At 40.2% G+C, this 27,239-nt stretch overlaps 1 protein-coding gene across 3 annotated transcripts in view; it reads right to left on the bottom strand.

Moving 5' to 3' along the window:
* Positions 1-27,239, bottom strand: part of UBE3D (ubiquitin protein ligase E3D) — a 158,087-nt gene that overhangs the window by 129,925 nt on the left and 923 nt on the right. The window contains exons 2-3 of one of the 3 annotated variants that reach the window (XM_080805554.1): positions 18,239-18,435; positions 14,560-14,650 (exon numbers count right to left, since the gene is read on the bottom strand). In XM_080805554.1, coding sequence (XP_080661680.1) covers positions 14,560-14,650; positions 18,239-18,435 — 288 coding nt within the window. Of the gene's footprint in view, positions 1-14,559; positions 14,651-18,238; positions 18,436-27,239 lie in introns of those variants that run through there. The other 2 variants (XM_080805556.1, XM_080805555.1) reach the window with 2 other exon arrangements.

Here is a 27,239-nt window from a genome sequence, read left to right as displayed (position 1 = left end):
AGGACATACAGAGAAGCGAATTCTAAATGATGGGATCATAGACCTCGGCAGGGAGGGGCCGGCTCCTGGCAAGTAAGAGAGCAGCGCAGCATAAAATTGGAACTTTTAGAAGTCTGGACATCGTTCCAAAGGCTAAGCCAGGGGTGTAGCCCTCGCTGGGTCAGTGTGGTCTCAGGACCCACGGGGTCATGGAAAGATATGGGGTGTCTGAGTGCGGTAGAGGTCCCAGGTAATGGAGCAGGGTAAATGGCAGCAGAGACAAAGCTGAGCAGTGGGCTCTCAGCTCGGGATTAATTTAAACCATGATCCAAGGCACAGTCATATCACTGCTCTTCAGGCAGGGACCCCACAATCAGCAGATCTAAGGAGGGGAGACTCCTTCCTTCCTCCTCCAGAAGGACCAGTGCAGGAGCATGCTGCAGGAATCTCCTGGGTTTGGAAACTCTAAATGGGGCCATTCGCCTGAGATAAAAACACTCAGTCACAGGCCGGGTGAGCTCAGAGTGCAGCCGGAGACCAGGGAGATGGGAGGAATTGACTGCTTTACTTTGAGGGCGCACTGAGGAGAGGGGAACCTGAGTTCTCAGCTCCTACAGAGCCAGAGATTGGGAGGCCTCCATCTTCATTCCATCCTCCAAAGTTGTACAGAAAGTGTTCAGGGAACAAAAGCTCCTGAGAGCAAACCCAAGTAGATTATTTAGCCTGGCCCTTGGTAAGGGCAGTGCAATTCCAACTCAGGCAAAGACATCTGAGAATCACTGCAACAGGCCCCTCCCCCAGAAGATCAGTAAGAACACCCAGCCAAGACCAAGTTCACAGATCAATGAGAACTGCAGAACTCCAGAGCTAGGGGAAAGCAACACATAGAATTCATGGTTTTTTCCCCATGATCCTTTAGTCTTTCAAAGTTAAATTTTTTTAATTTATTTTTTTCTTACTCTACTTTTTAAATTTTCCACTTTCCTATTTTAATGTTTTTTTAACTATTTTATCTTATCAACACCTTTTCAAAAATATCTTTTAATTTTCATTGTTATAGTCATATTTTATCCCTTCATTGTATTTAATCTTATTTCTTGTATACATATAGGTCTTTTTCCCCTTAAAATTTTGGCATACAATTTCTTCTAATAGATCAAAATATACCCTAAATCAAGTGCATGGCTTTGTTCTATTCTCCACCCTGATCACATTATTTCCTCCTTTTTTTAAAACCAACTTCTTATCTTATCAATTCCTTTCTAAAAATCTTTTTTAGGGGTGCCTGGGTGGCTCAGTAGGTTAAATCCTCTGCCTTCAGCTCATGTCATGATCCCAGGGTCCTGGGATCAAGACCCCCATCAGGCTCTCTGCTCAGCAGGGAGCCTGCTTCCCTTCATCTTTCTCTGCCTGCCTCTCTGCCTACTTGTGATCTCTCTCTGTCAAATAAATAAATAAAATCTTTAAAAAAAATTTTTTTTAAATCTTTTTAAATTTTCATCTTTATGGTCATATTCCATGCCTTTATTGTGTTTGCCCTTCTTTTTGTATATATATAAGTTCTTCTTTATTTAAAATATTGGGAGGTAGTTACTTCTAAGAGACCAAATACAGCCAAAATCAAGGGTGCAGCTCTGTTCTATTTGCTGGTCTAATATTTATATTAGAGTCTAATATAAATCATATTTATATCAAATTAATAATATTATATTAATATTTAATATAATGAATATTAACATATTTAAAAATAAAAATAATACTTAATTTTAATAATTAATATATTAGATTATATTAATAATGTTCATGTTAATATAAATATTAATCTAATATTTACATTAATATTTATATGGGTGTGTGCATATACATACATATATATATTATACACACACAAATATATATATATATATATATATATATATATCTTTTTTTTTTTCTTTCTTTCTTTTCCCCTTTCTTCTCCCCCCGGTTTCAGGTCTCTTCTGATTTGGTTAATGTATGTTTTTCTGGGGTCGTTGTTATCCTTCTAGTATTTTGTTCTCTCATTCATTCATCTACTCTTATCTGGATAAAATGACAAGGCAGAAAAACTCACCACAGGGCACCTGGGTGGCTCAGTGGGTTAAGCCTCTGCCTTCAGCTCAGGTCATGATCTCAGGGTCCTGGGAATGAGCCCCACATCGGGCTCTCTGCTCAGCAGGGAGCCTGCTTCCCCCTCTCTCTCTGCCTGCCTCTCTGCCTACTTGTGATCTCTCTCTCTGTCAAATAAATAAGTAAAAAATATATAAAAAAAAAAGAAAAACTCACCACACAAAAAAAGAACAATAGGCAGTACCAACCTCTAGGGACCTAATTAATACAGACATTAGTAAGATGTCAGAAATAGAGTTCAGAATGATGATTATCAAGGTGCTGGCTGGGCTCAAAAAAGGCATGGAAGATATTAGAGAATTCCTTACTGGAAAAATAAAATCCCTGTCTGGAAAAATAAAAGAACTAAAATCTAACCAAACTGAAATAAAAAAAGCTATTAATAAGGTGCAAAAAATAATGGATGTTTTTACTGCTAGGATAAATGAGGCAGAAGAGGGAATTAGTGATATAGAAGACCAAATGATAGAGAATAAAGAAGCTGAGTAAAAGAAAAACAATTACTGGACCACAGGGGGAGAATTCAAGAGATAAGTGATACCATATGACAAAACATTATTAGAATAATTGGGATCCCAGAGAAGAAGACAGAGGGGGGCAGAAGTATATTGGAACAAATTATAGCAAAGAATTTCCCTAATTTGGCAAAGGGAACAAGCATCAAAATCCAGAAGGCACACAGAACCTGCCTCAAAATCAATAAAAATAGGTCCACACCCTATCATCTAATAGTAGAATTTACAAGTCTCAGTGGCAAGGAAAATCCTGAAAGCAGCTTGGGACAAGAGGTCTGTAACATACAATGGTAGAAATATTAGATTGGCAACAGACCTATCCACAGAGACCTGGCAGGACAGAAAGGACTGGCATGATATATTCAGTGCACTAAATGAGAAAAATATGCAGCCAAGAATACTATAACCAGCTAGGCTGTCACTGAAAATAGAATGAGAGATAAAAAGCTTCCAGGAAAAACAAAACTTAAAAGAACTTGCAAACACCAAACCAACCAGCCCTACAGAAAATATTGAAAGGGGTCCTCTAAGCAAAGAGAGAGCCTAAAAGTAACAGACCAGAAGAAACAGAGACAATATACAGTAACAGCACAATGGCACTCAATTCCTATCTTTCGATAGTTACCTAGAATGTAAATGGGCCAAATGCCCCAATCAAAAGATAAAGGGTATCAGAATGGATTAAAAAACAAGATCCATCAATATGCTGCCTACAAGAAACTCATTTTAGACCCAAAGACACCTCCAGATTTAAAGTTTGGGGGTAGAAAATCATTTACCATGCTAATGGACATCAAAAGAAAGCTGGGGTGGCAATCCTTGTATCAGATAAATTAGATTTTAAGCCAAAGACTATAATAAGAGATGAGGAAGGACACTATATCATACTCAAAGGGTTTGTCCAACAAGAAGATCTAACAATTTTAAATATCTATGCCCCTAACGGGCACTGCCAACTATATAAATCAATTAATAACAAAATCAAAGAAACACATCGACAATAATACAATAAAAGTAGGGGACTTTAACACCCCCCTCACTGAAATAGACAGATCATCCAAGCAAAAGATCAACAAGAAAAGAAAGGCCTTAAATCACACACTGGACCAGATGGACATCACAGATCTATTCAGAACATTCCATCCCAAAGCAACAGAATACACATTCTTCTCTAGTGCACATGGAACATTCTCCGGAATAGATCACATCCTGGGTCACAAATCAGGTCTCAACTGGTACCAAAAGACTGGGATCATTCCCTGCATATTTTCAGACCACAAGGCCCTGAAGCTAGAACTCAATCACAAGAGGGAAGTTGTAAAGAACTCAAATACATGGAGGCTAAAGAGCATCCTACTAAAGAATGAATGGGTCAACCAGGAAATTAAAGAATTTTAAAAATTCATGGAAACATACAAAAATGAAAACACAACTGTTCAAAATCTTCTGGACACAGCAAACACGGTCCTGAGAGGAAAGTACATAGTGATACAAGCCTTTCTCAAGAAACAAGAAAGGTCTCAAATACAAAACTTAACCCTACACCTAAAGGAGCTGGAGAAAGAAGAGCAAAGAAAGCCTAAACCCAGCAGGAGAAGACAAATCATAAAGATCAGAGCAGAAATCAATGAAATAGAAACCGAAGAACAGTAGAACAAATCAATGAAACTAGGAGCTGATTCTTTGAAAGAATTAATAAGATTGATAAACCCATGGCCAGACTTATCCAAAAGAAAAGAGAAGGGATCCAAATAAAATCATGAATGAAAGAGGAGAGACCTCAACCAACACCAAAGAAATACAAGCAATTATAAGAACATATTCTGAGCGGGGCGCCTGGCTGGCTCAGTTGGTTAAGCGGCTGCCTTCAACTCAGGTCATGATTCCAGGATCCTGGGATCAAGCCCTATGTCGGGCTCGCTGCTCAGCAGAGAGCCTGTTTCTCCCTCTCCCTCTGTCTGCCTTTCTGCCTACTTGTGCTGTGTCTGTCAAATAAATAAATAAAATCTTTAAAAAAAAAAAAAATCTCCCAACAAACAGGAGCCCAGGGCTAGATGGCTTCCCAGGGGAATTCGACCAAACATTTAAAAAATAATTAATACCTACTCTCCTGAAAGTGTTCCCAAAAATAGAAATGGAAGGGGGAAAAAAAAAAAAAAAAGAAATGGAAGGAAAACTTCCAAACTCATTTTATGAGGCCAGCATTACCTTGATCCCAAAACCAGACAAAGACCCAATCAAAAAGGAGAATTACAGAGCAATATCCTTGATGAACACGGAAGCAAAAATTCTCACCAAAATACTAGCCAATAGAATCCAACAGTATACTAAAAGGATTATTCACCACGACCAAGTGGGATTTATTCCTGGGCTGCAAGGTTGGTTCAACATCTGCAAATCAATCAATGTGATACAATACATTAATAAAAGAAAGAACAAGAACCATATGATCCTCTCAATAGATGCTGAAAAAGCATTTGACAAAGTACAGCATCCTTTCTTGATCAAAACTCTTCACAGTGTAGGCACAGAGGGTACATACCTCAATATCATCAAAGCCATCTATGAAAAATCCACAGCAAATATCATTCTCAAAGAGGGAAAACTGAGAGTTTTCCCCTGAGGTCAGTAACACGGCAGGGACATCCACTATCACCACTGCTATTCAACATAGCAATCAGACAACAAAAAGAAATAAAAGGCATCTGAATTGGCAAAGAAGAAGTTAAATTCTCACTCTCTGCAGATGATATGATACTGTACGTCGAAAACCCAAAAGACCACCCCAAAACTGCTAGAACTCATACAGGAATTCAGTAAAGTGTCAGGATATAAAATCAATGCACAGAAATCAGTTGCATTTCTATACACCAACAACAAGACAGAAGAAAGAGAAATTAAGGAGTCAAACCCATTTACAATTACACCCCAAACCATAAGCTACCTAGGAATAAACCTAACCAAAGAGGCAAAGAATCTGTACTCAGAAAACTATAAAGTACTCATGAGAGAAGCTGAGGAAGACATGAAGAAATGGAACAATGTTCCATGCTCAGGGATTGGAAGAACAAATATTGTGAAAATGTCTACACTACCTAAAGCAATCTACACATTTAATGCAATCCCTATCAAAATACCATCAATAATCCTAAAATTTATATGAAACCAGAAAAGACCCCAAATAGCTAGAGGAATGTTGAAAAAGAAAGCCAAAGTTGGTGGCATCACAATTTCAGACTTCAAGCTCTATTATAAAGCTGTAATCATCAAGACAGTATGGTACTGGCATAAAACACAAACACATAGATCACTGGAACAGAATAGAGAGCCCAGAAATGGACCCTCAACTCTATGGTCAACTAATCTTCGACAAAGCAGGAAAGAATGTCCAGTGGAAAAAAAGATAGTCTCTTCAACAAATGGTGTTGGGAAAACTGGACAGCCACATGTAAAAGAATGTAAATGGACCATTTCCTTACACCACACACAAAAATAGACTCAAAGTGAATGAAAGACCTCAATGTGAGAAAGGAATCCATCAAAATCCTTGAGGAGAACACAGGCAACAATCTCTTTGACCATAGCTGCATCAACTTCTTCCTAGAATTGTCACCAAAGGCAAGGGAAGCAAGGGCAAAAATGAACTATTGGGACTTCATCGAGATCAAAAGCTTTTGCACAGCAAAAGAAACAATCAACAAAACCAAAAGACAACTGACAGAATGGGAGAAGATATTCACAAATGACATATCAGATAAAGGGCTAGTATCCAAAATCTAGAAAGAACTTTTCAAACTCAACATGCAAAGAATAAATAATCCAATCAAGAAATGGGCAGAAGACATAAACAGACATTTCAGCAAAGACATCCAAATGGCCAATAGAGACATGAAAAAGTGCTCGACATCCCTTGGCATCAGGGAAATATAAATCAAAACCACAATGAGATACCACCTCACACCAGTCAGAATGGCTAAAATTAACAAGTCAGGGAACGACAGATGTTGGCGAGGATGTGGAGAAAGGAGAACCCTCCTATATTGTTGGTGGGAACGCAAGCTGGTGCAGCCACAATGGAAAACAGTATGGCGGTTCCTCAAAAAGTTGAAAATAGAGCTACCCTAGGAACCAGCAATTGCACTACTGGGTATTTACTCTAATGATAGAAATGTAGTGATCCAAAGGGGCACATGTACCTGAATATTTCTAGCAGCAATGTCCACAAATAGCCAAACTATGTAAAGAACCTAGATGTCCATCAACAGATGAATGGATAAAGAAGATATGATTGATATATATATATGTATATATGTATATATACACACATATATATACATACACACAATGGAATACTATGCAGCCATCAAAAAATGAAATCTTGCCATTTGCAACTACATGGATAGAACTAGAGGGTATCATGCTACGTGAAATAAGTCAATCAGAGAAAGATAATTATCATATGATCTCTCTGATATGAGGAATTTGAGGGGCAGGGCAGGGGGCTGAGGGGGGGTAGGGAGGGAAAATGTGGGACAGGATGGGATCAGGAGGGGGACAAACCATGGAAGACTCTTAGTCTTATGAAACAAACTGAGGGTTGCTGGCGGGGCGTGGGAGGATAGGGATAGGGTGGTTGGGTTGTGGACTTTGGGGAGGGTATGTGCTATGGTGAGTGCTGTGAAATGTGTAAGCCTGATGATTAACAGACCTGTACCCCTGGGGCAAATAATACATTATATGTTAATACAATTTAAAAAAAAAACAACAAAAAAAGTAATGTTTCTAAGTTCACAGGGAGTTGGGAGAGGGAACAGCTTAAACACCCTTGAAAATTTAATGAAAGCTTTTGTCCTTTCTTCAGATATATATTCCCACATACACACAACATCTGCATATTACTTTAGGAGATTCATGGATTCACAAAACCAACCCACAGATTCAGGGCAACAAACACAACATGCTAGGGGAGTAGAGTGTACCTGGATTTCAGAGAAGAATACCTGAGCTGACCTTTGAAAGATAAATAGTTCTTCAGACAATAAAAGGAATTAAGGCTATCACTGATGAGCACCGTAACTGTTTAACTTACAACTGTATTCCTCGTGTCTAGCACAGTACCTGACTCAGTGTAAGTTCTTAAATACATGTTAAAGGAATGAACAAGCACATATGGATAACTATAACCCGATAACTATAGGCCCCTTGTTGGGTCTGTTACACACTGGGATAAACGGGTTAACAAACCTTTTCCCTTGCTGCTTGAGAATCTCACTTTTGGTTTAATCAGCGAGCTCTGTTGCCCTGGAAACCAGGTAGATGGTAGGCATGAATTATATTGCTAGGCAACATCACTTATGGTAAAAATGACCCCTGACTGGTAAATTGCATCTGGACTGAAAGGAAGTATGAGTGAGCTGCAAATATCTGATAAGGGTGCCATGCTTTGGACTTGCCTGAACATGGTTCTTTGCAAGGAACCCTAGAAACTATGCCAAAGAACTGTTACAAGAGATACTGGCTGCTTAGATCATGAGGCTTCTTCTCAGGGTAGCTCCTGCACCTGCTTGATTGTGGATCTTGGGCTTTATACCTGGAACTATGTCACATAAGAAGACAAGAGTCCCCTGCTACAGGACTCCTGCTGACAGAACTCCTGATGCTGCCCTGCTGGCAAGATGGCAAGAAATGTGGCATGCGGTAGTGTTGTGAGTCTGCATATTTCATTTATTTATTCAAGAGAGAGAGAAAGAGGGAGCACAACTTAGTAAGGGGAGGGGCAGAGGGAGAGGAAGAAGCAGGTTCGCTGCTCAACCTGACATGGGGCTCGATCCCAGGACCCCAGGATCGTGACCTGAGCTGAAGGCAGATGCTTAACCAACTGAGCCACCCAGGCGCCCCATGAGTCTGCATATTTAACTGACTTTCATGAGACCTCTGGTGGGCACTACACACACCTTATTCCCTTTAACGCTTACTACAACTTCATGAGGTAAGACTTTCTATTCCCCTGCTACAGAGGAGGAAAGATAGGCTCTGAAATGTTAAATCATCTGTATAAGTTCACAGAGCTAGAGGTGATGAATAAAGGCAGGATCTCAACCCAGGTCTTCTGGGCTCCAAAACTGAATTCTTTCCATTGGAATACATTCCCTCCCCTGACAATGCAGAACATCAGAAAAGGTGGGATGGGGGCAAACTGTGTGGGGTGTGACATGCCAACCTAAGGGGTAGGGACTGGTTTCTAGAGATAGGTGGGAAGAATCACATAATTTTAAGCAGGGAAGTGATAGGTCAGATTTGAATTTTTATAAAGAAGCAAGTAAGAGAACCTGTTTAGAGTGTGAAACAGGCCTAAATAGGCTCCTAAATCTTCTCCAGCACTAAGATTCTCTGTCTCTTGACATTTTACATGTAGTGTCAATGAGCAGATTCCCAATACAGTGCAAAAGACACTGATGCCAAAATCTCACACGTGGTCACAGAGAGGAAACTGCACCAAGATTGACAGAGATCTGGGAGACTTGATGCACATTAGCACAAAATGTGGTATTTCAAACTGAACTTGAGCCTGTATCAAAGTGAATAAAAGCTGTATTATATCCCATAACTATCTACATAAGACATCAGGAGCAAGAAAGTGCCTAATTTACAAGTCATTGCAAAGATAAAAGTGTTTTTACAACAGAAAGAATTTTTCTGGTATTTTGAAAAACTTAAAACCTTTTAGAAGAAAGGATGTATTATAATCAGAGCTCTACTCGAAGTATATCTGTCGAAAACTCTGAAACTTTGATATGATCTACTTCCCAGGAGAACTTTCAAAATAAAATAGATACCATTTTTTTCAAGGCATTTTTTAGGTAAGACCTGCTGAAGCTCAGAAAAAGAGTGAAGTGATTTCTTGAATTATCTCTTAGCTTAAAATAACATGAACAACAACACATGTTTGCAATAAATTAAAATTTGCTAGTTATTTTTAATGCATCTTAACCACAAGCTCTAGGGACAAATAAAATACACAATGTTAATCAATGCTATTGATTGATGATGCTAAACATGCAGACAAGAAAATGAAATGCCCCTCAACTCTAAAATCAACCATTACTCAGTGATAATAACAATGGTAACACACATAGAGCCTTCACAGACTGGATTATATAACCAAGTGGACATTAAGAATCTTAAGAACAACATCAAATATGTAAAGGTCAAAATATGGCTGCAAAAATTAAGATAACTTCAACTGGTAATACCCAACTGGTGGACAACAAATCCTATGAACCAAACTTTACGTTTTATTACCATTATGTACATACTTTTATGAAGTCTAATTGTACTATGTACATAGTACAATTAGACTTCATAAAAGTATCATTTTTTTCCCCAAAAATGTTATCAACAATCTAATTTGTGCCTGTACTTTTCCCTTCTTTGTTCTCTTTCAAAGAAAAGTGACTGCATTCATTAGGAGGAGTTAGTTTCAGACTGTAATTATAGCTGGCCTGTCAAGTGGACCAATTGGTCGGATACTCTGACATCTCTTATGTTTCCATAAAGTCCATTCTACTTGTTTCCTTCTAGAGTTCTCAAGGCCTCCCTAACTGCTGGCTGACAACCCAGCTCTGCTGGTGCAGGTGGAATGAGGAAGGCCTGTCCAGAGACCTTAGGAGACCTCACAAATGAACTGAAAATCAAAAGCTTTTATGTCTGAAAGTCTGTTTGGACAACTGATATATGTAACTCACATCTGGCATGAATTTATTTCTAGGAGATACAAACAAATTCTAAACACGATGAACATGCAGCTGTTTCTGAGACTATTTTTCAAAAAAGTGAATTCTGTCATTATTATTACTTGGTATTAGGGCCTAGCATAATCAAAAACCATACCTGTTCAGACAATTTTTTTTTTTTAGCGAGGGAGAGTGAGGGAAGGGGCAGAGGGAGAGGGAGAGAGAGGATCCCAAGCAGGCTGCACACTGACCATGGAGCCCAACATGGGGCTTGATCTCATGAACCTGAGATCATGACCTGAGCCGAAATCAAGTTAGATGCTTAACTGACAGAGCCACCCAGGTGCCCAAGTTAAGACAATTTTTATACAAATACTCTGAACAAGTAAAAATGTAAACTGGAAAATTTTATGGTAAGGAAATGAGACATTATCTATTTTCAAATGACCAAAACAGATGGCTAAAATCACATGTTCCTAAATTAAGAAAAAAAGATTGCTATAATTAGCAGATTTCATGCACCTTGATTCTAATAGGTATTAAAAGCCATTAATGAATCTTAATAGATTAAACAGTCTTCTGTACCTTATTTCTATAATTTGTTTGATGAGAATAATTTCAATAAAGGAAAAAAAGGAATAAGGATTAGTCTTGCACTTTCCAAATGACCATCAATCACAGAACCCAAGGTACAACTTTACGGGGTTCACTCATCACAGGATTTTCCGCTGGTAGGACTCCTATAGTTGTATCTAATCCAACTCACTTTACAGATAAGCAAACTGAGGCCTAGAAAATTAAAGTGACTTATTCCTAGATAATAAGGCTAGCCAGTATGCAGATCTTATCTCTCCTCCACCTGCTTATCAGAGGAGTTTCTGGTACAGATAAATAAACCTAACCCAAGGTGCCCTCCTGGAAAAGATGCTTACAGTTAGTTGGGTTTGATTATAGGACACATAAACCTCTTTGGGTTTTGTTTTCTATTTAACAAGCACAAAAGCTGTCCTTACCACCCACATAAAACAGATAACTGAGGGAGAAATGAGAAGACCACTGGGTTTAATGCAAAGTCAACATGAAGTCCTTGTGCAGATACTGGAGGATGCTTGTTTTTCCAACAAACCGGCATGGGGCATGCTGCCCAAGAGTGAAATGTAAGCAAAGCCTTGAATCTCCTACTAAAGATTTCTCTGCATTGTTCAATACACTTGCCAGACACACAGTGTGACAGGAAAAGGCTTTCAGGTAAGCCTTGTTTAAGTGAGGCAAGGGCTAAGTCAAGTCAATGTTTATCTTCTCAGAAAGAAAAAGGGAGAAAGGAAGGTCATTTTCCTGGCACACCTTAAAAACAGAGTCCTGAATCAAAACGACCTGACAGGGGCACCTGGGTGGCTCAGTGGGTTAAAGCCTCTGCCTTCGGCTGGGGTCATGATCCTGGGGTCCTGGGATCAAGCCCTACATCAGGCTCTCTGCTCAGCGGGGTGCCTGCTTCCCTTCCTCTCTCTCTGCCTGCCTCTCTGCCTACTTGTGATCTCTGTCTGTCAAATAAATAAATAAAATCTTAAAAAAAAAAATGACCTGACACACTAAACAAGATAATTTGCTAGTTTGCTAATAAGACCAAAATGCAAAAGGGGGTGGAAGGAGTCTACAAAACCAACTAAAAAGAGCTTGTCAAGCTTTTGCTATCATATATATGACAGCCTTTAACTCTTCCGACAAGTTTGGATAACAGGCCTTATTATGTCGACTTAAGAAGAAACACAAATCGGAAGCATTATAGAATTTTAAGCAGGAAGTGATAGGTCAGGTTTGAATTTCTACAAAGAGGAAGAAATCCAACAGGAGTTCCTGTTTAGAATGGAAGTTAGGCCTAAATAAGCTCCTAAGTTTTCTCCATTGCCAAGATTCGGCCTCCTGACATGTCAAAGACGACTCATGTCAACTTGAGAAGTGGCTGAGGTGACACGGACAAGGCTCCCCAGCTATTAAGTGGTGAGGCTGGAGTTCAAACCCAAGGTCCCATTCTCTCACTCCTGCTTTACACCACTCAGCCTCCAGATGGTCATGGTTAGGGAGAATGAAACTGTCCCTCCAGGTTCACCTATAAGGCCTTCTCAATTCCACAATCAGAAAAAGGACTGACAAAAACAGAAGATTTAGTTCCTGCATGGGAAAAATCGCTACAGGTAACCATTTTTTTATATCATCCCTTCCCGAGGAAACACAAATATCAGCCAATAATGAATGAGCATAGCCCTTACGGGGAGCAGTACAAGGAAATAGGGCTACATTGCATTTCACTTGCTCTTTCTGTGACTACTAGGTCCTCCCATTGTTGCATAGGCATGCATGTTCCAGAAACTTCATGTGAGAATTCAACCAAAGCCTGAAACAGACTGAAAGAAGCACAAGTTTCTGAGTTTAACTACAACACGAAGTGGAATCCTCTGGACATTTCAGGCTACAGTGGGTCTGTCATGGACTGTATACTCTGTAGCAACTTCAGCCCGTAGGTAATCTGAGCAAGGACATTCTCCTCTCTTCCGTGGATTCAGTCACCTCATCTCCTACCCAAGATAATCACTCGGAGGTGCTCCATTCAAAATCCCCCCACTTATACTAGGGTAACTTTCCATGATCTCATCTACCTGGGGCACCGCCAGGAATCAGAAAGTAAGCAAGAGAGGCTGGTGGAAGGCTAAAATAAACATCCTACTGTTTATTCAATTCAACCCAGGAAGAATTTATTGAGAGTACACTATTCATCAGGCACTGTGGCCTGATGCTAGGGCTGACGGTGATAAGAATAATAATTATAGCAGTAGCCATCATATACTGAATGCCTACTATGTGCCAGGCACTGCTATAAACATTTAAATCCACTTGATTCTCCCAACAGAACCATGAGGTAGCTCCTGTTGTCTGCTATACTTTTGAATAGGGAAACTGAGGCATGGAGTGGTTAAGTAACTTGCCCAGAGCCACAGCTGGTAAATGGTGGATGCAAACCCGACAGTCTGGCTTCTGAATCTCTACCACTAGCCGCTACCCTACACTGCACTCTAAATATGAGAGGAGGTAAGGGATACAGGGATACAGGTCAATAAGACTATTCCAACATCCCAGAACCTGCAGCTCAGATGGGAAGACAGGCAAATAGACCTGGAAGGAGCATAAAAACCAACCCAAGGTTCAGGGAAGGCTCCTGGCAACAGATGCCCTGTCAGATGAATTTAGGTAGGAGCTAACCAGAGGGAGAGAGGGGGTGTGGGACACATTCCAGGGGAGAGAGGAGGCTCTGTGCAGGTAGAGTCTGGCGTTCACTGAGACAAGGACCACTGAAAGAGGAGCAGTTTTCAGAAGTGGAGAAGGAGCCATCCCCAGGTAAGTCTCAGGCACCCGTCTCAGAGGAAACATATTTAATGAAAAAATCTAACTTCTTTCTTTAAGGATGGTTAACAACAATAAGGTTTTGATCTGTCTTTCCAACCTATGAATGATTAGAAGCTGAAAACTCAGGGGAAGGGCACAAAGCCCAACAAGTAGGTTGACAGAAGGAAAGGAGAAGATGGAAAAACTAACGAAAAGAGACACCTCGGGAATACAAAGAATATAGCAAAAGGCCTTTTCGCATCTCAACAGAGTAATCACAGCACACTGCAAGGACAGGTAATAAGATTAACCTAATCATCAAGAAAAGGTTAATTTGTGCTCTGTATGCTCTGTTTTAATAAGCAGGGAAATAGGAAATGGATTTTCGAAAGGGACTAATAGAAATAGGACAAATAAAAAGATGCGTTGCAAGAGCCTCTGGGATTTAGAAAATTCGCTTAATGTGGAAAAAACCTCATTCTCCAACATGATGGATAAAACATGCACCAGAGCCCATGCCTCTTTTCGGAAGAGACATGCTTCAGTGATCAGCACAGGCTTCCATCAAGATAAGCCTTCCTCCCTCAAAACCAGCATGCTATGTTCTCCTCTGTCACCTTTAGAAGGCCTAACTGCTCTATGATTGCTAGAGAGTTTTATGGTTGATTTTGTTCAAAGTGACATTAAGCTGGCTCTCATTCTAAGGCCATATACAGCTTCCCTGGTAATTACTTCAACAATTCTGATAGAAAAAAAGAAAACCATTGCCAGGCACAGAATTAATCAATGTAAAATACATTCCTTACCTGTCCTTTATTATGACTTCACCGCAGGACTGGCAATAAAATGTGCAACATCCTTGGGCTTGCGAGCTTTGATTAAACATTGAAATCAGTTCTAAAGAGAAATCGATGAAAGAGCAAATCTCAGAGGTGTGGGACAAATATATTAACATACTTGAAGAGTTTAACAGCCACAATAAATTACTATCAATAAACATTGTTTACGATCTACCCAGAAGTACACATTTAATTAGCATTATCTGATGACTCAACCAGAAGCAAATATTGTGACGTGTTCTCAAAAACAACAGATTTTGCTAAGTGTTTCAGAGCTAGGTATTGCCCTAGATTATGCCTGTAACATACCAGTGAGTTATTTCACTCATTCCATAAATACCAACATTAAGGAAGGAGAAAGGGAACAAGTGCTTTCACATCAAGCCAACTACAAGGGGCCTCACCATCCTCAGCCCTCCTCAGCTATGTCCTATGTCCAGTTTTTCATCAGTGTGACTGCTGCTTTTACTGCTTAAATTTAAGTTTAAGTTGATGAAAACAAAGTCTAATTCCACTCTGGCCGATCACCAGTACATACAAACAAGAAGAATCTTGAAACTGGTCTTCATTGGACAGATTCCTGGGAATGGAATGGCTCCTAAGAAGAATTCAATCTTCTAAGAGTAAAACTCAATTTCTGATTAAAGCTGTGGAAAAATGTTATCTCCTCCATTATGTGAAGCACAGCATTCCCTGTTTCCATTATTTTATTCATGAAGAAAGGAAACTTTCATTTCCAAAAAAACTCCCCCAAAACAAAACATCCACACACGAAAATATGTCTGTAAAAAAAAATTTAAAGGAATGAGGTCATACTCATTAGAATTAAGCAATTCGAACTTGTTTATGTTACTTTGTATGTATGTTAAGATTTTAAAGACTGATGGTAGAAAGTTTAATCCTTGGCAATTAAAAACTCATCCTTTTAATTTCTGGGGGTATCTGCCAATCCCTGTAGCACTGAGGTGAAATAAATGGGGTTCTTTAATTTTGAGCAGATATTAAGTAGACCTGGGTAAGTCACCCAAAATTGTATTTTCCGAACCAATAAACAAATTTTCAGTGAAACACTCCCCCCTGCTGGTTACCCAGCATGATCCCACGGCTCAGGTTCAAGTCAGAACTGCCGGACCAGGTGGCATCGTGGGAGAGTACTGCCACCTGGGGATGAATCCCATGCTGGTGCTGTCTCAGACTTTATGTAGCCACTTCCACGTCAAGGGTCCTGATCTGACCTATGTTACATTCAGAATAGCACAACAATAGGCTTACTATAGTCCTTAAAAGAACATTGACAGTTGAAAATTCAACTTTTTAAAAAATCTCAAAACACAACTGAATGCTAACAATGTCAAGTCTTCCTACACTACATTTTGATTCAAGTCAACATCAGTATGCACCAGTCTGATATTTATTCACTCAGCAAATATTTACTCACCACCTATTAAGCGGAAAGCACTAAGGCTATTAAGTACTGAAATCTATTTTGCATACCCTTCCATGCACTGCAGAACAGGGCTTTGAAAGTCTTCCTTTTCAGATATTTGAGTAAAATGTTTTAAAAATGTAAAGCCAGAGCAGACCAATGCAATCAAGCAATATGCGAACCAACAATCAGCAGTCAACTTACTCTGTCCTACAGTTACAATGAAACAATCCTGCTTGCTGATTTAAATTTTCTTTAATAGTTCAAGTTTTGCTATTTATTAACCATGCAACAAACCAATTGTGTCTGTAAAAGACCCCATACCTCCTCAGTATGGGACCTAAAATCATAAATCCAGAAAACCAGCAGATCTGACAACACCCCAGTGCGGCTTTCGTGCCCACCTTTGCTCAGTTTCCGTCATCAGTCTATTTTCCATCTTGGTGACCCCATTCTTCTTTCCATGGTTATTACAGTAGTCATTCTATTTTTTTTTTGGATTTTTTTTTTATTTATTTATCTAACAGAGAGAGATCACAAGCAGACAGAGAGGCAGGCGGGGGAGGGGGGAGCAGGCTCCCTGCTGAGCAGAGAGCCCGATCCCAGGACCCTGAGATCATGACCTGAGCCGAAGGCAGCGGCTTAACCCACTGAGCCACCCAGGTGCCCCTACAGTAGTCATTCTTAGCATGTGGATATGTCACTTAAGCTCCATGACATTTTGGTTCCCTATGCCTTATTCCTAAATTCACCTCTGCCCAACTCAAGACTAGTTATTCACTGATTAAGGACTTGAGTAAAAATTACTCTCCAATGAAAAAAGCGGCACAGAACTCAGGGGAATACTCCACATCTCCTACATGGCTCTTCAAAACGATCCTGCTGACCCCACCTTGAGGCTCCATGCAGCTCAAATGAAAGGCTTAGTATAGATGAGGCAGCCACGAAGTCTCAGAATGCAGTTGAAAGAATCATAATCCTTTCCTGATAATGAGCATCTCATAGGTCTGTTATAGCCTATTTCCCCTTTTCACATCATTTTTAATTCTCTAAAGCACATTACTTACATGGAAAGAGATGCAATGAACCAATAATTTTACTCAATAAGTTATTCTGAGAAACATTTCTACCATCTTACTGACTCAACCTGGCAATAACAAAATACTAGAAATATAACAGGCATAGCAATAACCAAAATCAAATTGTGCATGAAACTCAATTTCAAAATCTGTATCTATAGTGTTCTATTTGAAAATGTCTCTCCATGGATGGGATCATTTCCATCACTCAGTTCTCTGGGCAAATACTGTCCCTCCTCAGAGGGGCCTTCCCTGAGCACCTTTCACCCTAGTCACTCCCTACCCCATTATTCTGCTCCTCTTTGACCACAGCACTTTTCTCTGTATCTGAGTAACTTATTTGTTCATTATCTGTTCCCACCCACAAGAACGTAAGCACTCCTAAAGGCAGAGGCCTTCCCAGAGTGTTCACTTCTGTATCCCTAGCACCTAGATCAAAGCCTAGCACACAGTGTAAGGCAGCATTTGTTGACTGGATGAATTTCTATGTCATGCTTTAAAATCCACCAGGTCTTGCACAACTGCCATCTGATTTCATCTTCCTATCAATTCTGTGAGCTTGGTAATTTCACAATTAAAGAAACAAAGCAGGGGTTATATGGGAAATCTCTGCACCTTCTGCTAATTTGCTGTGAACCTAAAACTGCTCTAAAAAATAAAATCTAGGGGCGCCTGGGTGGCTCAGTGGGTTAAAGCCTCTGCCTCTAGCTCGGGTCATGATCCCAGGGTCCTGGGTTTGAGCCCCGCATTGGGCTCTCTGCTCAGCGGGGAGCCTGCTTCCTCCTCTCTCTCTCTCTCTTTCTGCCTGCCTCTCTGCCTACTTGTGATCTGTCTGTCAAATAAATAAAAAATATCTTTTAAAAAATAAAATAAAATCTACTAGAAGAAAAAAAAAAAAAAAACCCACTAACCACCTCTCCACCCCCAGCCCACCGAACAAAGCTCTAGAAAGGTAAGCAGCATGCTCAACTGCACAGCTAATAACTGGCAGAGCTGACAAAGAACCTTCTGACCAGCTCTTTCTATGCTGCTGCTGAACAGGCTTTTTCATCTGGGAAAAGGTCAACTTTTCAAAGGAAAAATCACCTTTGATCTACAATGAACAACTAAATGCAGAAACAGGAGCACTGGGATCACTCACTGGCGTCAGATTCTGCCCGCACCTGCAGTCGCAGGTGCAGTCCCTCTCCCGGGACATATTGCAGCCCTCTGCAGGAGGAAGGCACGAGCCTGACCTCTGCTGGAAGCTGGAGCTCCGTGCAGCCTTCCGGGGTCTTCACCTGGAGTGAGCACGGCACTATAGAAATATCCACGGGCATACCCCCTTCTTTAGGCTCCCTGGTGATTAAAAACAAAACACACAAAAAATTACTTCTCAGGGATGAAAACCACACGATAAAACAGACAAAAATGGCCTAGGATCTGTTTCTCTTCAATACAGTCTACTGTCTAAAGTCACTGCCCCCAAAAGAATAGCAGGGAATGGATCATAAAGGAAGTCATTCTACATAAGATTTCAAGCAGGTCAGAGAGTACTTTTCACTGTCACTGTAACATGAAAGTTTGGGGATGTATTTTTTATTCTTGGCTTTTTTTATGGCAATGATGCATTTATAAATGTGCACTTTTCCCCCATTGCTAATAGTGATCCTGTGCCCCAATTCTCTATCCTAATGCTTCCTGCAGTTACTCCAACCTGGACCTTCCTGGGGTTGCTCCCACAGCCATTCTGCTTGCACCGTCCACCTTCCATTTCCTAAAGCCCCCTATTTCCTCCCAGCATCTCCCCAACTTCAGGTTCTTTGAATCAGCACCGTCTAATGCTGGTCTACTGGACATCAGGCACTTGTTCTTTAGAATATTTTGTCAGAGGACTCAAGGCAGCAACAGACAGTGGCTTTTTCATCTTTGCATCCCATGGCCCTAGCAGTTTCTTACATTCATTCACTCTCTCTCTCATTCATTCAATACAGCTTCTTTGAGTTCTGTAACTGCCAGGTACTGGGACTACAACCATTTACGAGATACCTTCTCTGCCCCTCACCGCCCACCCCAAGTAGGACACAGGCAAGTAAACAGGAATGCTCAAGGGAGCCTGAAAACATCTTGTTGGCCAGGCCAGGGCCAGGAGCAGCAGGCCACACTGTGGGGTGGGGGGTGGGGGGCAGGACAGCCCACCACCCCAGGGACAGGTTCCTCATAATCCAGAACCACAGGACCACCATCTTCACGACACCGAGGAGTGGAGCACCGTGTTCGGGCTGAAGCATATCCTCGAGGACATCCTCAAGCGGCCGTCCGATGAGCAGTAACTGTGCAAGGATGACCAGCATCTGGATGATGACAAGACACTGGGAGAGTGTGGCTTCACCAACTGGATGGTGCGGCCACATGCACGGTGGGTGGGTCTGGCCTTCTGAGCAGCTCTCCCCACTCAGCTGTCCACTAGCAGAAGGGCTCCAGGCCCTGTGCATTGAGCCCTTCTCCAGCCTTCCTGAACTGCCCACTGTGATGAAGCCGCAGGGCTCAGGAAGCAGTGCCAGTGAAAGGCAGTGAAGAGGGAGCACACGGGCCGGCCCCCAGTGCCCTAACCCCTCTAAGAGATACGGCTGTCAAAACAAAACAAAACAAACAAGCAAACAAAAACTGCACTGTACTTGTCTGTGATAAATATGGAGTACTATGGAAGCACAGGGAGGCCTGCAGTGCCTATCACAGGTCAAGCAGTGTTATTTGTACAGTGAATGGATAAGCCAGGGAAATATCCTTGCTTCTAAGACTAGCATTACAATGACGCTGTATTTTATTTACAATAAAGTATTGTCATTTGACATACAAGATTTTGATAAGGAGACCAGGATTACATGAAACAAAAGGTACAGGAGAAAAAAACTCAATTTTAAAAATTAAAAAAAAAATAAAGAAAGAAAACAATCTAGTAATGTATGAATATGAAAGAACTGGCAAGTCCAAGTTGCTACAAACACAAATCATTTGGTATAGGCAATCGAGAGTAAAATACAGTCTGCTCCCTGTCCACCAGGGACCAAAAGTACAGCAGGGGATGAAGACATAGAGAAATGGTCCTCATATGAAGCTAAAATACACTTAGCATTGTAACAGAGGTGCTGAGCCCTCAGATTCTGTTTTAAGTGCAGACAGCAGGGACAGGCCAGCAACTCAGAATCACCTAAACACAGAAGGCAGGCCATCTACTTGAGTATTAATCTAAGTACAGAGATCACACCATGTGTTCAGGTGTGAATCTTGATTAGGCTTCTTAATTCGCCTTAGAAAATCTTAAGATTATTTTCTAGCTAGTTCCTTCTGAAGGCATATGGACCTGTATTTAACTGGCAAGAACCTAAGTCTTTTCCAAGAAACACAACCTCAAACTCTTGAGTCAAAAGTCTAGTTTTTTTGTTTTGTTTTGTCTTAAAGTAAATTAAAGAGAGAGTACCAGCAGGAGGAGGGGAAGAGAGAGAGAAACAGAACCTTAAGCAGGCTCCACGCTTAGTGCAGAGCCCGATGTGGGGCTCAATCTCATGACCCTGAGATCACAACATGAGCCAAGACCAAGAGTTAGATGCTTAACAGACTGAGCCACCCAGGTGCCCCAGAGTCAAAAGTCTAGTTTTAAGAATTGATGTTTAAGAAATAATAACCCTCTGAAGAAGAGGTCAGAAGGACCAGATGGCATATATTTCAGATTTTGCAGGCTATATATGGTCTGTTGCATATTATACTATGTATTCTATTTTTAACAATGCTTTAAATAATGTAAAATCCATTCTCAGCTCATAAACTGTACTGAAACACACCATAGGTTAGATTTGGCCCATGGGCTATAGTTTGCTGAACATTGCTCTAAAGATACACAATTTGTCCATTTTGCTACTTCACTGATTTTCAAACTGGACTGTGCCATTGGCACTAGAAGTGCCTCAAGGGAGAGAACTGTTTCTTTTTTTTTTTTTTTAAGATTTTATTTATTTATTTGACAGAGATCACAAGTAGGAAGAGAGGCAGGCAGAGAGAGAGGGGGAAGCAGGCTCCCTGCTAAGCAGAGAGCCCAATGTGGGGCTCGATCCCAAGACCCTGAGATCATGACCTGAGCCAAAGGCAGAGGCCGTAAGCCACCGAGCCACCCAGTTGCCCCGATAACTGTGTTTCTAAGCCTCAGCCCCACCCCGTCTCTGGCTGACCACTCTTCTTCCCCTTTGTGAAAAGTTCAGCCCATTAGAGGGTTGAGTAAGGTAGGAGGCATGGATACAAGTGTGGGAGAACCACAGTCCTAGAGTGGAGGTGAGGAAGAAGGGCATCCACTAGGACAGCCATCCCGCAGGGATGTCAGATCTTAAGAGGGATAAGGAGTCTAAGGGGGTGGGAGTGGCAACTCAGGGTTCCAGAACCTGCCTCAGACTGCTCAGGCTGCCAAAACAAAACGCCATAGACTGGGGGCTTAAATAACACACATTTCTTATAGTTCTGATGGCTGAGAAGTACAAGAACAAGGTGCCAGGGGATTTGGTTCTCCTTGAGAGCCCTCTACTAGGGTTGCAAACGGCCACAACCTCACCGTATCCTCACACTGTGAAGAAGAGAAGCAGCTTTGGTATTTCCTCTTTTAAGAGCACTAACCCCATCCCGGTGGCTCCACCCTCATGACCTCATCTAAACCTACTTACCTCCCAAAGTCCCCATCTCCTAATATCATCATATTGGGGGTCAGGGCTTCAACACATGAATTTTAAGCAGACACACAAAAATTCATTCTGTAACAGAGCCCAATGAGAAGCCCAGATGAGGAAGGTTTCAACACTGACTGAGGAGGGGGAGGGAAGCAGCAAAGGATGCCAGCATGAGATGACTTACATAGAGGGGAATTAACTAAATAAATGTAAGTCCTGAGAATAATGAAAGCCAGGATTCTCACTGTCCAAGACCAGAATTACAAACAGGGAAAGGGAAAAAATCAGAATGGATCCTATGGTGGTAAACCAGAATTGAAAATACCTGTGTAGAGTCACGGTTTTTTAATGTATATATAAAGAGATCCAGTAATACAGATGTCTATGTGTGTAGATGTACATATGATATACAAACACAAATACACATGCATATATTTGTACATGAACATTATGTATATGTCACATACACACTCTAGTTTTGTCCACTACGGCCTGGAAAGAGTAACATGTCAGTCAGTAGTAATGAGGATACTTTGTGCTTAGATTTTGGTTTCTAAAGGTCACTTTCCACTTTAATTTTTTTTTTAAGTTTATTTATTTGAGAGAAAGAGAGAGAGCACACGCGCACGCAGGTGTGAGATGGGGAAGGGCCAGAGGGAAAGAATCTTAAGCAGACTCCACGTTGAGGAGGGACCCCAATGCGAGGCTCGATCCCCTGACCCTGACATTGAGATCTGAGCAGAAATCAAGAGTTGGATGCTTAAACAGCTGTGCCACCCAGGCACCCTAGTGATTTTCCACTTTAAAACAAATGAACATACACAAAACAAAATAACATTCCTTGAAAAAATAACTACATCCAGGGATGGAACAGGAAAAGAATGAGATGAGCCTGGAACATGTTGCTGTGCAAACAAAGAAAATTAATCAAAGAATAATAGGAACATATTAAAATCCTCTTGAAGGGACTCCCCAGACACATCTGGCATAACATGAGCCAAAAAAAAAGTAACCCAATGAATAAAAGATCATGGGTCCACGCTGATGTAAATAAATGAATGAATAAAATGCAAAGAATCTGATGAGGAACAGGGTATTTACACATAGTCGCAAAGGACTTCTCCAATTAATACTTATGGAATACAAAGACAAAAAGAGTCTTGCCCGACTGAATCAGTTAAGAGTAGGAAGAGTTAGAACTTGCTATTGGACTCAACAAATGTGGTATCAGAAGCATGAAGAATTCTCGTGTCCTTTGTCAACCTTACAACATTCTTCCTGAACATTGAAGCTCTTTGCAGTGTATATCAAAACTACCCATGAGCATGGGAATACAAAAGGTTTGCATTCCTGTAAATGTGACAAAAGGTTTGTGTTTGTGTGTGTGTGTGTGTGTGTGTGTGTTTACTCCACTACAGATTCGTCTTTCTTCTTTCCTATAAAAGCAGTAATCCAGTCAGACAACCTTACCGAGGCCCTGTTCTGATGTGCATTTACTGTGAGCTTTTGCCTGCCTGTGCTACTTTTACTTTTAAGCCAGAGCACCCAAGCTTCTGCCTTCTGGAATATAGAGAAATAGTTTCATCCTGTGCTCCCCTTGTTCTGTAGTTACTCTGACGGTAGTAGGTAGGGTTCCTAAAGTTTGCAGTATTCTTCTTCTCTTTGAATGGCTGAGGGAGGGGAAGGGAAAGAGCATCCTATTTCTTTTATGACAGCACACACTAGCTAGTTGAAAGTGTATGCTTGTATTTCCTTATCATTAAAATACTATTCAATTTCATTTTCATAGACAAGGAAAAGTATTTTGCATTCATTGACTCCACTATTAAAAAAGGGATGGTTTAAGTTGAACCATTATAGCTTCACACTAAATCTTTTCCTAAATAAAAATGTTACAGCCCTAAAAAAAAAAAAAAAAAAAAAAAAGAGTAACTTTATAGTGGTGAAGACAGATATTATCTATGTACTCAAAGTTAACATGAACTTTAATGGAATAAGTCAAAATCATGTGACACCTGATAGGACGTAATAAGAATGCAGCATCACTTCTGTGATATTCCCGCCAGAGATATATAACCTGAACCCAATCTTGAGGCAAGGATATTCCACAAAATAATTAGGCTGTAATCTTCAGAAGTGTCAAGATTGTGAAGGTCAAGGGAAACTGAGGAACTCTTCCAATTTTAAGAGACTAAGGAAACACGACAATGAAACGCAATGCGTGATTCTGAACTAGGTTCTTTTACTATTAGAGACGTTATGTAGACATGTGGCAAAATTTGAGTGAGGTCTTAGTGTAAGATGGTTGTAACATATTCCCCAGTTTTGAAGGTTGCATGGTGGTTACAGGCAGAATGTTCTTATTTGTAGGAAATCCCCAGTAATGTATTCAGGAGTGACAGTAACTTATTCTCAAGGTTGAGACTGTCCAAAAACAAAGTGTTTGAGACTCTAATTGCCCACAGCTTTTACATACTTGAGGCTTCCTTCACCATGTACTTACATTCTTTCAGATACCACACCCTACTTGAAACTATCCAATGACTTCCCACCAAACTTTGATTACAAGCTAAAATTCTTTCCATGGCCCGTAAGACCCAGAGATACACTGGAGACAGTTGTTAAAATTCCAGGGATTTTGCAAAATAGTTGACATCACTTGCCTGACATCATCCATGGTGAAAGACTATCCACACCACAGGAATCAGTAAATGCTACAAATCGGGAAGATTTCTTGTTATTTCATTGGTTTTCTAAGAATGCAGGTTGTTAAACATTTACTAACATACCACTTTGTAAGACCATTTACTATGTGCTCCACCAGCCCACCCACATCTTTCTGAACTTGGCAACTCTTTGTACTTGCTGTTCTCTTGGAGGGAAACAGTCTTTCATCAATATTATATAGTTCTAAACCTCTCCCCTTTTGGTTTATTACTCAAGTATTGCTTTTTCACTTAAAATAAGGAGTTATAATTTTTCTCCTTATCCCTTTTTGTTTTATTTTTTCTATGTACTTATCTCCTTTCAATATCATACATATTTTATTTATTTTGTATAATTTCTGCTTACCTCTCACCCACTGCCACCATTAGACTAAAAGCTCAACAACAGCCAAGAATTTTGTCTTTGCTATTGTCACTGCTCACAACTGGATACCCAGCACTTAGAATCTGAGCTTTCAGCATTGGAATAGGAACTCAGTAAACATCTGTGCAATGAATAAATGAATGGCCAAGGTTTACCCCAAGAATACTAAGATGGCTTAACATAACAGATTTTTCTAATGCAATTCACAGATGTAAATATGAAAGGAAAAAAATGACATCACAGTACATGTACAAATCATACAGAAAATACAGTTATCTATTCACGATCAAAACCTGTAGTAAAGTAGGATAGAAAGGAACCATGCAATTAACCACACAGATTTGCCAAAAGTCAATTTCATTGTACTTAGTGATGAAATGCTAGAAACATTTAAGATTAGGAACAAGACTAAAGCTCAATCATACCATATACATTAATTGTAAACAGACTAAAAAGTTTCATTAAAATGGAGAGATTATCAGAGTGGACTCAGAAACACTCCACCCAGCATAGGCTTTTAAAAATTTATATATAAAGGCATATGTTAAACAGTAAAAGGAAATAAAGACATACATGATGCCAAACAGTACAGTCAAAGGTTTCCTTACAAAGACATGGTGTTATTTCAATGGAAGAAATGGCACTCTTTTAAACTAATGGTGATGGAACTACCAGATATCCTTATAGGAAAAAAAAATGAAATTTGGCTCCTATCTCACCCCAAACACAAAAAATGAATTTCACCTAAATATAAAAGTTAAAACTACATAACACGTAGGAGAAATTTTACAACCCTGAGGTAAGTAAAGATTTCTTAAGATACGAACAACACTAACCATTAAAGAAAAAAATGCAATAAACTGAAGTTCATTATAATTCAAGTTTTCTGTTCCTGAAAAGACACTATTAGGAAAATGAAAAGGTAAATTTCTGATTGGGAGCAAGTGCTCACATATTCACAAGGCATAGATAAGACAGGTCTTATTTCCAGACACTAGAAAGGAGTTTTTAAATTCAACAATAAGAAAAACAACTTGATTTTTTATAATGGCAAAAAATTAGAAGACACTTTCCAAAGGAACACGTGTGAATGACCAAAAAGCAAATGAAAAGATACGCAACATTATTAATCGGGGAAATGCAAATTAAAATGACAATGAGCCTTTTACACCATAATAGAATTAGGTAATTACCTAGGAGAAATGAAATGTATGTCAACTAAAATGCTATAGCAACTTTATTCATAATAATTAAGTTCTAGAAACACACAAAATATCCAGCAATAGAATGGGTAGATACATAGTCCATTAATACAGTAGAAAATTACTCAGAGAGGAGGGGCGCCTGGGTGGCTCAGTGGGTTAGGGCCTCTGCCTTCAGCTCAGGTCATGATCCCGGGGTCCTGGGATCGAGCCCCGCATCGGGCTCTCTGCTCAGTGGGGAGCCTGCTTCCTCCTCTCTCCCTGCCTGCCTCTCTGCCTGCTTGTGACCTCTGTCTGTCAAGTGAATAAATAAAATCTTGAAAATAAATAAATAAATAAATAAAAAGAAAGAAAATTACTCAGAGAAAAAGACACAGATAAAACAGGAATCCCAGAAGCACTGTTGAAGGAAAGCAGCCAGAAACAAAATAGTAAATACTGTATTAAATCCTTTATATGTAGTTCATGAAGTGGCAAAATCAATCCTTATTGAGTGAAATCAGAAGAGTGGTTGTTCTCTTGGTTTTTCTGAGGGGCAAGCTGGTGATAAAACTCAACAGCTAAAGACCATTAGGGACAAACTAGTAGTCTAGCAAAGTCAGGTTTCTTCACTTGCTTAAACAAGGGAGAGTAACCTAGAGAAACTTTGAGGGGCCCTTTGATGACAGCAAGTAGGGACTTTGCCTTGCTTTTGTTTTGCTAAGTTTGGGGCTACTAATAACCCTACAAAGTGGACTGTAATTGGAGATACTTATCTGAATTTGTGATTTGAGGTGGAGAGGGGGAAACAGAGAAACAAAAGAGAAAGAAAAAAATAATAAATATCGTCCGTATTTTACAATTGAAAAACTTCAGATTAAACGATTCTACTCCTGCGAAAAAGCTAGGATTTGAACTCCGTTCTCACGCCAAACCCCAAACTGCCACACCTATACCTGGACGATTTAAGGAAAAGGCCGATTAAGGAAAAGCATCAGCCTACCTCTTGAGTGGCCCCGAGTAGTAAAAGTTCCAGGATTTTAACATCTAATTTACTCTATTTGAAACGGCAGTCACAAGGGAATAATCGAGGGGGCCACAGACTACCAAGCAAACGCGGGAACTTTTCTCCTAAAAGTTTCTTGTAGGTGTAGTGAATAACAAGTGAAAGCTTTGGTGA

The sequence above is a fragment of the Martes martes genome (genome assembly GCF_963455335.1).
Source record: "Martes martes genome assembly, chromosome: 6".
Taxonomy (NCBI): domain Eukaryota; kingdom Metazoa; phylum Chordata; class Mammalia; order Carnivora; family Mustelidae; genus Martes; species Martes martes.
The sequence above is the reverse complement of the archived record's forward strand: the minus strand, read 5'-3'. Positions and strand labels throughout refer to the sequence as shown.